This window comes from Triticum aestivum, chromosome 7B (genome assembly GCF_018294505.1).
Source record: "Triticum aestivum cultivar Chinese Spring chromosome 7B, IWGSC CS RefSeq v2.1, whole genome shotgun sequence".
Classification (NCBI taxonomy): domain Eukaryota; kingdom Viridiplantae; phylum Streptophyta; class Magnoliopsida; order Poales; family Poaceae; genus Triticum; species Triticum aestivum.
This window is the reverse complement of record NC_057813.1, coordinates 549,480,044-549,492,359: the sequence shown is the minus strand read 5'-3', so window position 1 is coordinate 549,492,359 and position 12,316 is coordinate 549,480,044. Positions and strand designations below refer to the sequence as shown.

General features: G+C 42.0%; 1 protein-coding gene across 1 annotated transcript; it reads right to left on the bottom strand.

The window, feature by feature from the left end:
• Positions 1-9,135: 9,135 nt before the first annotated feature.
• Positions 9,136-10,897, bottom strand: LOC123160455 (exopolygalacturonase). The gene is made up of 3 exons (XM_044578273.1): positions 10,645-10,897; positions 10,251-10,559; positions 9,136-10,112 (listed from the first exon to the last, which is right to left on the bottom strand). The coding sequence occupies exons 1-3, from the start codon at positions 10,843-10,845 to the stop codon at positions 9,360-9,362; spliced, it is 1,263 nt and encodes a 420-aa protein (XP_044434208.1). The 5' UTR covers positions 10,846-10,897; the 3' UTR covers positions 9,136-9,359.
• Positions 10,898-12,316: the final 1,419 nt, after the last annotated feature.

Below are 12,316 nucleotides of genomic sequence, written 5' to 3'. Positions count from 1 at the left end.
ATAGTCTTCTCGACCCCCAAAAGAAAGAAAAGAAAAGAAAACTATTTACACGGGAAAGCTCCCAACAAGTAAAAGAAGAACAAGAAATCTTTTTGGGTTTTTCATTTTAATTTCTGCTACAAGCAAGGAATTAAACTAACTAATTTTTTTGGTTTTTCTTAAGGTTTAAAAAACACACAAGAAGAAAACTAGAAAAAGAAATTTAAACTAACATGGATAATACAATGAAAGAGTGTGAGCACCGACGACTAGTGTGTGAACATGACTGTAAAGTCGGAGAGAAATACGTACTCCCCAAAGCTTAGGCTTTTGGCCTAAGTTGGTCTAATACCAAGGACCGCCGCTACTCTCCCCGGTGTAGTGGGAGGTGTAATCAGGATACCACTGGCTGGTCATCTCCGGATCCCACTGGACAAATGATGCATGATAAGGGTCCAATTCAGGTTCCGGCTGAGGTTCAGGTTCCGGAGTAAAAGCTTGGGCTAAATGATTGTTCACGGCATCCGGCGTGACAAGACGACTTTCTGCAAGCAAATCAAACAACAGAGGCGCAGGCAAAATAATATACTCAAAGTGTTTCTTATTGAATCTAAGTTTATAAAAGAGCATCTTCTCTTCATTGTCAATAATAAACTTGTGTGCTACCATGCTCTTGTAATCTAAAATGTGAGGAGGTAATTTTGTCTCCTCCTCCTCAAGGTGCCTAATGGGTATCTGAAAATGTTCAGCAAGACGTGCAGCATAGATACCCCCAAATATGGGGCCTTTTGTACGATTCAGGGCTAGCCGTTTAGCAACAACGGCACCCATACTAAAAGTACTGTCTCCAAGCAAAGCATGTTGAAGAATGATAATATCAGGAACGCTCAAGTTTCCACTATTTCCACGACCAATCAAGCATCTACTAGCAAATATGGCAAAGTAGCGTAAAACAGGATAGTGTAAGCTAGAGAATTTTGCCTCGGAGCCCTTCTTTGGCTCCTCTAGAGCTATAGTGTTAACAAAGCCACCCACATCTTCACGATGGGGTTCTTCTAATTCTCGCTCATAAGGTATCCTACACACCGCACAAAAATTACGTAAAGATATTTCTCTGAATTCATCATATAAATGAAATGATACTGCAGGCGGTGACATCTTAGGATAATAATAAAAGTTTTGCACGAAAGTATTGGTGAGTAAGAGATACTGATCGATTCGGTCGTTGATGAAATCGGTGAGGCCTGCAGTCTCGATTAAAGTAGAAAAATCTTCATGAATTCCAGCTTATTTCAAGAAATCCTCACATGGCCATTCACACATCCGTACTTCCGCTAAGCGAGGAAGATTATACTTGGCTTTTTCCTTCTCTTTGGCTTGTTTTTTCCTGAGAGCTTTGGCTAGAAGAGCCCCTCAAAAGGTTCCTTAACATTTTCTGAAAATTTCTAAAATTTTAGTAACTTCAAAATAAAAGTGAATAAAACTAAACAAGATTGATAGCAACTACTCCTACAAGTGCCTAGAGCCTATATCATGCATTGGAATTGCTTGGGACCTCAAAAATTTAACATGCAAGATCAAGAACATGGTCACCTATGCAGCAAAAATTTGCAATGAACAAAGCACTAGAACAAAAACTAATTGGACCAATGGAGGAGTCACATACCAAGCAACAATCTCCCAAAGCAGTTTTGCGAATGGAGCTTTGAGCTAAGAGATCGAAAATCGCTGCAAAACGAGCTAGAACTCGGGCTTGAGCTGGTTGGGGATTTTTTTGGGTAGAATATGGAGTCTGTGGGTGCTGGCATAAGTGGAGGGGACCCACCAAGGGCCCACGAGACAGGGGGCACGCCCTACAGGGGGGGCGCCCTCCTCTCTCGTGGCCTAGTGCTTGCCCCTTTTGTAGTGTTTTCAGCGCCTAAAATCCTCAAATATTCCAGAAAAAATCATACTAAATTTGCAGGGCATTTGGAGCACTTTTATTTTCGGACTATTTTTTAATGCACGGATAATTCAGAAAACAGACCGATAATACTATTTTTGCTTTATTTATTCTAAATAACAGAAAGTAAAAGAGGGTACAGAAGGTTGTGCCTTCTAGTTTCATCCATCTCGTGATCATCAAAATGAACCCACTAACAAGGTTGATCAAGTCTTGTTAACAAACTCATTTCGAATAACACGGAACCGGAGAAATTTCGAATAACACTAAGTTACCTCAATGGGGATATGAAAATCCCCAACAATAAGAATATCATACTTTTTCTTGACAGTAGGGAGAGGAAATTCAAAACCTCCAAAAATGATAGTTGGAACTTTTTCAATAGAATTGATGCTATGAACTTGAGATTGTTTCCTTGGAAAGTGTATCGTGTGCTCATTACCATTAACATGAAAAGTGACATTGCCTTTGTTGCAATCAATAACAACCCCTGCTGTATTAAGGAAAGGTCTACCAAGGATAATAGACATACTATCGTCCTCAGGAATATCAAGAATAACAAAGTCCGTTAAGATAGTGACATTTGCAACCACAACAGGCACATCCTCACAAATACCGACAGGTATAGCAGTTGATTTATCGGCCATTTGCAAAGATATTTTAGTAGGTGTCAACTTATTCAATTCAAGTCTACGATATAAAGATAGAGGCATAACACTAACACCGGCTCCAAGATCACAAAAAGCAGTTCTAACATAATTTCTTTTAATGGAGCATGGTATAGTTGGGACACCCGGATCTCCAAGTTTCTTTGGTATTCCACCCTTAAAAGTGTAATTAGCAAGCATGGTGGAAATTTCAGCTTCCGGTATCTTTCTTTTATTTGTGATGATATCCTTCATATACATAGCATAAGGATTTACTTTAAGCATATCAATTAAGCGCATACGTAAGAAAATAGGTCTAATCATTTCAGCAAAGCGCTCAAAATCCTCATCATCCTTTGACTTGGATGGTTTGGGAGGAAAGGGCATGGGTTTCTGAACCCATGGTTCTCTTTCTTTACCGTGCTTCCTAGCAACAAAATCTCTCTTATCATAACGTTGATTCTTTGATTGTGGGTTATCAAGATCAACAACATGTTCAATCTCTACATCATTGTCTTTGCTAGGTTGAGCATCAACATGAACATTATCATTAACATTATCACTAGGTTCATGTTCATCACCTGATTGAGTTTCAGCATTAGAAATAGAAATATCATTGGGATGCTCAGGTGTGTCTACAGTAGGTTCACTAGAAGCATGCAAAGTTCTATTGTTTTCTTCTTCTTCTTTTTAGAAGAACTATGTGCCTCTAAATTATTTCTCTGAGAATCTTGCTCGATTCTCTTAGGGTGGCCTTCAGGATACAAAGGTTCTTGAGTCATTCTACTAGTTCTAGTAGCCACTCTAACAACAAAGTCATTTTTATTATTTAATTCCTCAAGCAAATCATTTTGAGCTTTAAGTACTTGCTCAGCTTGAGTAGCAACCATAGAAGCATATTTGCTAACGCGGTGAAGTTCATCTTTAACTCTAGCCAGATTATCACCGACACGTCCTATCTCGAAAGCATTATTCTTTAACTCTCTACCAACATAAGCATTAAAACTTTCTTGTCTATCCATAGAGTCATCAAATTCATCTAAGCATGGGCTATGGAATTTAGTAGAGGGTATTTCAACTTTATCATATCTATAGAGAGAATTTACCTTTACTACCTGTGTCGGGTTATCAAGACAATGTGGTTCTTCAGGCAGTAAATTAAGACCATGTATTTCTTCAATAGGAGGTAAATTCTTAACATCTTCAGCTTTAATACCTTTTTCTTTCATTGATTTCTTTGCCTCTTGCATATCTTCAGGACTGAGAAATAAAACACCTCTCTTCTTCGGAGTGGGTTTAGGAATAGGCTCAGGAGTTGTCTCAATTGGTTCAGGAATCACTTCAGGAACTGGCTCAGGAAGAGTCCAATTATTTTCATTAGTCAACATATTATTCAATAGTATTTCAGCTTCGTCGACTGTTCTTTCCCTTAAAACACAACCAGCACAACTATCCAAGTAGTCCTTGGAAGCATCGGTTAGTCCATTATGAAAGATATCAAGTATTTCATTTTTCTTAAGAGGATGATCAGGCAAAGCATTAAGTAACCGGAGGAGCCTCCCCCAAGCTTGTGGGAGACTCTCTCCTTTGATTTGCACAAAATTATATATTTCCCGCAAGGCAGCTTGTTTCTTACGAGCAGGGAAATATTTAGCAGAGAAGTAATAAATCATATCCTGGGGACTACGCACACAACGAGGAGCAAGAGAATTATACCAAGTCTTAGCATCACCCTTTAATGAGAACGGAAATATCTTAAGTATATATAAATAGTGATACTTCTCATCATGAGTAAATAGGGTGGCTATATCATTCAACTTGGTAAGATGTGCCACAACAGTTTCAGATTCAAGGTCATAAAAAGGATCAGATTTAACTAAAGTAATAATATCAGGATCAACAGAGAATTCATAATCCTTATCAGTAACACAGATAGGTGAAGTAGCAAAAGCAGGATCGAGTTTCATTCTAGCATTAAGAGACTACTGCTTCCATTTAGCTAATAATTTCTTAAGATCACTTCTATAATTGCAAGCAAGAATTTCCTAAGTTCATTTCAACAAAGTGTTCATCGCATTAAAATAATATTCCTAAGTTTAACAAATATGTTTGTTACATTTTAAAAAGGTTCGCACAATGCGAATTTTTCCTCACACCATTTTTTAAATCATAAAATTGAATAAATTTGTTGTGCCATTTACAAATATGGTCATAAGCACAGAAGACATTTGCAGGTTTTACATAAAATGTTAGTGACATTTAAAAATATCAATGTGTTTATAAAAAATTAAATGCACATTTTAAAAAATTCAAATGTATTCAAAAAAATGTTCAGCATCTATTTGGAAAATTTTCAACATGTATCTAAAAATTGTTTAATTTGTGTAAAAAACTGTTCAGTGTGGATTTGGCAAATGTTTCACCATCTAGTCGAATACAAGTTTGACAAGTATTTAAAAAAATATTCAACGTGTATCTAAAAACCGTTCAACGTGTATTCAAATAAGTTGATGTGTTTGGAAATATTAAAAAGCAAACAGAAAAGGAAAGAAAGGACAGAAAATAAAAGTAAAAAATGTAAAAAATATATAAATGAAAATACAAAATAATAATAATAATAATTAAATTTGTTACAGGAAAATACAAGATAAGAGGAAAAGAATAAAACCGGTTAAAACCTTCCCAAAACCGTGTGGGAGGTTCCCAAAGTTGGTGGCTACTGTACATAGAAGCTAATGTAAACAATATTATTGGGTTGGACCATCCTAACGATGCTGACGGCCACATGATACTTGGTCACAGTGGGGCTACCCTGCGTGCACTCTCTTATGCACTCCGCAAGGGGTGGCCCGGCATTAGGTGCCTCTTCGCAACATTGAGCGGCAAATAGGAGGGCTCGCACTATTTGACATGGGGAATTTCCTACTCTATGCATGTCGCGACAGATTGTCGCTATAATGCACGCCTGCTAGCGATATGGGTCGGCCCATTCCTACTACTCTTTCTTACATTGATGCAAGATTTCTATCCTCTCCTGCGGATTTTCTGCTAGTTTCTTCACATTTTCTGTTGGGTTGTTTCTTGTGCAAGGTTGAAAATGTGCACCACTCCCTAATAATGTTTTAATGATTTTGAATGATATTTTTACGAGGGAGTGAACAATATAGCACATTTTGTAAAGAGTTGCAAGCGGGCATCAGGCGTGTTGGAACTCATACATACCGATGTGTGTGGACCAATGAGAACGACTGTTAGAAGTGGTTACCATTACTTCGTGACTTTCACCGATGACTTGAGTAGATATGTATATATCTACTTGAAGAAGCATAAGTCATAAACTTTTGAAAAGTTCAAGGAATAGAATGAAGTAGAATCAAATCGGTAAGACGGTCAAACTTATGTGATCATATCATGGAGGTGGGTGTCGGATCTCTGTCAAGAGTTATACGATCATTTGGATAGTTCCAGAACTCACTCCTACGGGTACACCGCGGAGAAACGGTTTGTCAGGAGGAAGGCATCATACCTTGTTAGACATGCTTTGATTGATGATGAGTCAGTCATATCTATCATTTTCATTTTAACTATTGATTTTTATTTTAACCCAAAATGACCACAATATCATCTGCATATTAGGGAACCAAAAAGCCATCATAAATCAAATGGGGTATGACCCCATGAATCTTGCCCCACACTCCTTAGCTCACTTAGTAATTACTGCAAGCATATCCACCAAGATGTTAAACAACAACGAGACAACATACCACCCAGGGACGTAGCTACCTTGTTAGCACTGGGGTCATTTGACCCCTGTGAAATTAGCAAAACCTTCACTAACTAAGTACTAATCACTATACATTTATTGAACATGACCCCACTGTCATAGGCATATGACCCCATTAAACTTTTTTTCTAGCTTCATCCCTGATACCACCCTGTCTCAACTACTTACGAGTGTGGAAGACTTTTGCAGCATCATTGTTCCTTTCACATTAACATGTTCTACTTTCAGAAAATTTTGAATCCAAGTCTACTTTTTTAAGGAGAAGCCTTGCATGCGCATTGTTCATAGAGAATTTTGCACTTAATTTTGTCCTAGGCTTTGACGAATCTGTCTTGGGGACAAACTCATTATCTCTTAATCCAATCTATGAATTATCTCATAAGGAACAATTACTAATTTTGATGCCACCGCCTCCACTCAATTCATGCCTATTTCTGCAAACCTTAAAGGTAAATGAGAAGGCCAATGGCACTATCGGATACCCCTTCGCTCCTGCGCACGCTAGGATTTCCACTATCTCCCGCCGCATAGCCGCCAGCCTACCTCGTCTCTGGTGGCCTTAGGGCCATGAAGGCACGGTGGATCCCGACCCTTACCGGCAGGAGGACTTTGCTTTTAGTTTTTTTATATAGTTTTGGTAGGGTTTGTGTCCTGCTCACGAAGGCATGACGGCGGTGAACTTCTGAAGATGGAATAAGATTCTCCACATCTAGCCCGCGTTCCGGTGGTGCTTCTAGCGTCATCGGAGGGCGTGTGGAGGTTTGTCTCCGGCGGATACCGTGGTATTCGGTCAGCATTTTTGTCTTCAGTTGATCTACTTTCATCCAGTCTTCGTTCGTTTATGTTCGTGTGTCTACATGTTGGATCCTTTCAGTCTATGTTTCTCTTCATTGGTGGCGGTTGATGTTCTGGTGTGTTGGTCCTCTGGGGCCTTAGCGCGACGACTTCCCGACTGTCTACTACAACAAGGTTTGCCTAGCTTCAGTGATAGAAGAGCGATAGCGGCGGTGTGTCCTCGATTCGCTCCAGTGCTTGTAGTCGTCGCTAGGTGGTCTATGAATCTAGATGTAATTTTTATTTCTTATGTTCTTTGTACTACTCCCCGCAAAAAAATAAAAAAATGAGAAGGCCAATGAGGCCATACCGTTGAATTTGAGCAGAACACTTTTGAGTAGCGACTTTGCAACTAAAGGCTAAATAGTGGCAACACTTGAAAACCAGATTCTCAATAAATCTCAAGATCATTAAAAAAGCTTTGTTGGTACAAATATAACCGGTCTTAGCGGCACAAAAATCAAAGGGAAATGTTTAGATCCGGCGCACTGGCCGAAGTTTCGGCCGGTTCCTGCCTCGTCACGCACAACACACACGCATATATAGCAACTTCTCTCCTGATGTGGGCCCGTGCATCTTTATCCATCCCCTCTCCCGGTCGTGCCCACGTAGTCTGCGCGCGCCTGCGAGCCGCGCCCCCGAGCTCCGTCGCCCCGCGCCCCGCCGCCTCGCTGGCCGGTCGCTGGAGGGCTGCGCGAGCCACGCCCTCGAGCTCCGTCGCCCCGCACCCCGCCGGCCGGTCGCCGGAGGGCGCCGCCACCGTTGGGTCTCAACCCCATCCACCACTGTTTTTCCATCTACTCAGAGCGCCGACAGCGAAAATCAACGGGACGAGCTACTACCTCGACCGGCAGCCATGGCGGTGGAGCACACAGATGCTACAACCGGCTGGGGAGGGAGCTGCAATCGCGTACTGGTTTTGCTGGAACAAGTAACGGCGGCCGTGCGGACGTACTGGTACTGCAGCTGCAAACGGCAATGCTCGTGCTACAACCATGAATGCAAAAAGCTACATCTAGTAAATAAAAAAGCTTCAAACCAGACTCGGAACACATGAAGAGCTGCAACCGTTTTAACAAAAGCTTCATCCCGCAGATGAAAAAAGTTTTAACCCAGAGATTGAAAATCTTCAACCAGATACTACAAAAGTTGCAACCGTTTTAAAAAAAGCTTCATCCCGCAGATGAAAAAGCTTCATTCCGCAGATGAAAAAGCTTCTACAAGAGATCGAGAAAGCTTCAACCAAAATGTGGGAACCTGCGACAATGTCATTTTTGCTGGAACCAGCGGCATCGTTTGCTACAACCAGCGACTCACTTTGTTGCGACCCTTCACGGCGAGCTACAACCGGTGACGACGACGGCGACGTGTTTTTGCTACAACCGCACTGAATTTTTCTGCTGGAAGGGGCTTCATTTTTTTTGCTGGAACCGGCGGATTTTTTTGCTTCAAACGGTGACATCCGCAGAATTTTTGCTGGAACCAGCCATTAGATTTGCTGGAAATCAGTGCTATTTTTTGTTTGCAGCTGCTGACTACCGGTGATGCTTCGAGCACAACACCGTGGCAATGGCGAGGAACGCATTTTGTGTGTGCTAGAAGCGCCCCTGCCATTGCTGGAACCAACGGCCCCATTTTTTTGATGCATCCGAAGCATTTTTTGCTGCAGCAGCGACGACGAGCGGCTACGGCGACCGGCAGCGACGAGCACGAAGATGAGGACGACCAGGGGCGGGGGAGGGGAGGGGGGAGGGGCTGCACAACGCTTGGAGCAGCAGGGGGAGTAGGAGGCGCGACGCCGCGACGCGAGGTAGAAAATGATAGGGTGAATCGTTTTCTTCAGCCGGATCCAACGGCCCACGCGCTCAGATCCAACGATCGCGGTGCGACCGGCCCAACAGTTGGGCCGGCGCACCGGCGCAGATCGTTGCCCAAAATCAAAAGACAAATAAACGCCAAAATCATCAAAAGTATATGGATCAAGTGGCTCTGAGCTGGCACGTACATATATTTGAGTATAAAGGTAAGCGGTCAACCTAGGAAGAAAAGTAAAGGACGATCTCCTAGCGCGGATTCGAAAATCTACATACCGAGAAAAGAAATCATGCCGCGTAAGATGGAAGGAGAGTGCCTCTCACGGTGTTGTTATCTCTTCTACCGTGGGAGCAATGGTTCAGGCGTCGCATGTGTTGGCCTTGTCGACTCCCGTGGCGGTGACCTTGACGTGGGTGCAGACAGCCATGGTCTTGTTGTTCTTGCCGGAGTACTCGATCTTGACGTCGGACATTGTGACGCCTTCGCAGGGCTTCTTTTCGGAGCAGAGCAGGCTGACGGCCTCGGGGGTGGCGGAGGTGCCGGTGATGTTTTTGAAGGTAACGTCCTTGACGGTGACCCTGTCGGCGTCGCCCTTAGAGGTGCAAAGTTTGTTGGGGCAGTACTTCTGGTCGATGATGATGGGGTAGCCCGAGTCGTCCATCTCGATGTTCTCGTAGTGGATCTTGGATGCTACGAGGGGCGACTTGGCGTCCTCGTACGACTTGATGCGGAGGCCATTGGTGGAGCCCTTGAGCACGCAGTTCTTGACGCTGATGTCGGTCACGTCCTTCTCGTCCTTGTACCTCCCGAGGCTGCCAATGCTGATACCATGGCCTGGGCCGCAGGTCACGCCGCTGATGTTGACTTGTGTGGAACCGGGGCCAATGGAGATGCAGTCGTCGCCAACGCCGATGGTGGTGTCGATGATGCTGACATTGGACGAGTCGCCCATGTGGATGCCGTCGGTGTTGGGGCTGTCCCCGGGCGCGTTCACCTTCACGTCCTTGACGGTCACGCCCTTGCACTGGAAGATGTTCATGTGGAAGAACTTGGAATTGATGATAGAGATGCCTTCGATGAGTGCGTCGTCGCAGAAGTCCAGCACCAACGACTGCATGGTACATGTATGCATGCACATTTACGTACATACGAATAGCATTTCCTTGCATTGATACTAAGCAGAATGCGCGCACGAATACGCATATCTACAATTAATTATTACTGTATAATGTTATGCACGCGTACGTACGTTTGGCAATATCTTGCAGTTGTAGTTCTTTTGGCAGCTGTTTTTGGTCCAGACGGCCTTGCCCTGACCGTCGATGTTGCCTTTGCCGGTGATGGAGAGCTTCTTCACGCGCATGATCTCGATCCAGTTAGACTTGAACTTGGCCAGGTCGTTGGAAGCTAGCAGGTTGCCTTCCAGCTTGATGTTGAGTCCGTCGCCCTTGCACGGCCCCGTGAAATTCAGAGCTCCAGTCAGGAAATCACCCTTGGGGATGATGATGGTCGGGTTCCCGGTGCTACCGCATGCCGAGGCCCATGCCTCCTCCACCGCCTGCATGCAATTGCAATGCAATCCACCACATGATCCATCGATCCATCATCATTCTTATATTCTCTCTCCTTCAGCACCTAAGTACCTCGGTGCAGTCCGTTGTGCCGTCGGGCTTGGCGCCGAGCTTGGTGATGTCGTACTCCCCGCCCTCACCGGACGCCGCCGGACCGGACGCCGCCGGACCATCTGCGCTCTCCTTCTTTTCCGCCTTGCCTTTGGCGGCATATGCCGCGCTCACCACCGCCAGGAGCAATAAGACTCTCATCGTAATGTTCCTCAACGCCATTTTGGCTGTGGAATCTCCTCGATCCTTGATCCTTTCAGGCCAGGAGCTTCAAAGCCCAACCTTATATACACATCGGTTCAGGGGGGGACAAGTGTTCGTCTTAATTATTCGTTATGCTCATGGCATGCATGCGCATTTGCTATTTTGAGGTTGTGGTTGCCGGCTAAACCGGGTTGCTGTCCACTGGTTATTTTTGGATCACCTTTACTACTTCGATTCCATGTTGCTTGTGTGTGAAAATTCAAGCCCAGCTCCATCTCGTATTCTCTCTCAAAAAAAGCTACATCTCGTACATGGGATATAACACCTCCCCAATATTTCATCCCAAATAAGGTGTTGTAGGAATGGGAAAATGAAAATAAAAAGGAGAAGAAAAAACTAAACTAAAACATAAATGGGACAATCACATATAATAAAAAAGATACAAAACAACAAAGAGAAAAAAAGGAAAAAAATTGTAGTTGTGTTTTTAAAAAGGTTCACCTACAAAAAAGGTAATCATGTACTTAATCATTCACAGGTATCCTAAATTTTCAACATTATTTGAAAAATATTCATCATGAATTACATAATATCCAACATGTATTTAAATAATATCCATCATGTACTACAAAATGTAAATCGTGCATAAAAATATTTTATCTTCTGTATTCCTAAATGTTCATCGTGCGGTTGAAAATATTTATTCTATATTAAAAATATTCATTACATAACAAAACAAGTTTAGCTTGAATTTCTTAACAGTCTTCACTGTGTATTTTAAAAATGAGCCGGTACTTCAAACAATACTCATATATTTAAAATATGTTCATTGTATATTTAAGAATGTTCAACATCTATATTAATAGTCCATCATGCACTTATGAAAAGTTTATTGTATATTTTCAAAAAAGCTCATCGGGTAATTTTTAAATTATTCATCGTATATCTCAAAAATGTTAATCTTGTCTTCATAAAAGTTTATAATATATTTCAAAAAGTTCATCTGTTATTAAAAACATTTATCTTGTGTTATAAAAAAATCATGTAATTTAAAAATATTCATTGAGTATTAAAAATTATTCATCGCATAGCAAAAAGATTATACATAATTTATTATTTTTGAATTTTTTGTGTGTTATAAGATAAATATTCGTCCCAAATAGTGTGTATGGGAAATTGAAAACAAGAAGAAAAATAAGAAATAAAACTAAAAGGTAAATGTTGCAAGCACAATTTATAAAAAAAGACATAAAAATGAAGGACATTCAAAGACATACAAAGATTATATGAAAAATGGTTCCAAAAATGGAGTAATTGGAAATGAGAAATACAAGGTTAAGGAAAATAAACGCAGCTGCCGTAACGCCTTGTCCAAACATTTCCCGGGAAAATAAGCTCAAATACATGAAAAACAAAAGGGGATAAGAGTATTAGGAAGCCCAGACAGAAGTGGCTGAAATAAACGACAACTGTCGTAAATCCCTGTCCA

What these genes read in the sequence shown, in the direction of transcription:
- LOC123160455 (XM_044578273.1), bottom strand. Translation starts at nt 10,845, where the DNA reads ATGGCGTTGAGGAACATTACGATGAGAGTCTTATTGCTCCTGGCGGTG. An exon ending in GCACAACGGACTGCACCGAG is followed by an intron (nt 10,560 to 10,644) that starts GTACTTAGGTGC and finishes AATTGCATGCAG; the next exon opens with GCGGTGGAGGAGGCATGGGC. An exon ending in ACTGCAAGATATTGCCAAAC is followed by an intron (nt 10,113 to 10,250) that starts GTACGTACGCGT and finishes TGTACCATGCAG; the next exon opens with TCGTTGGTGCTGGACTTCTG.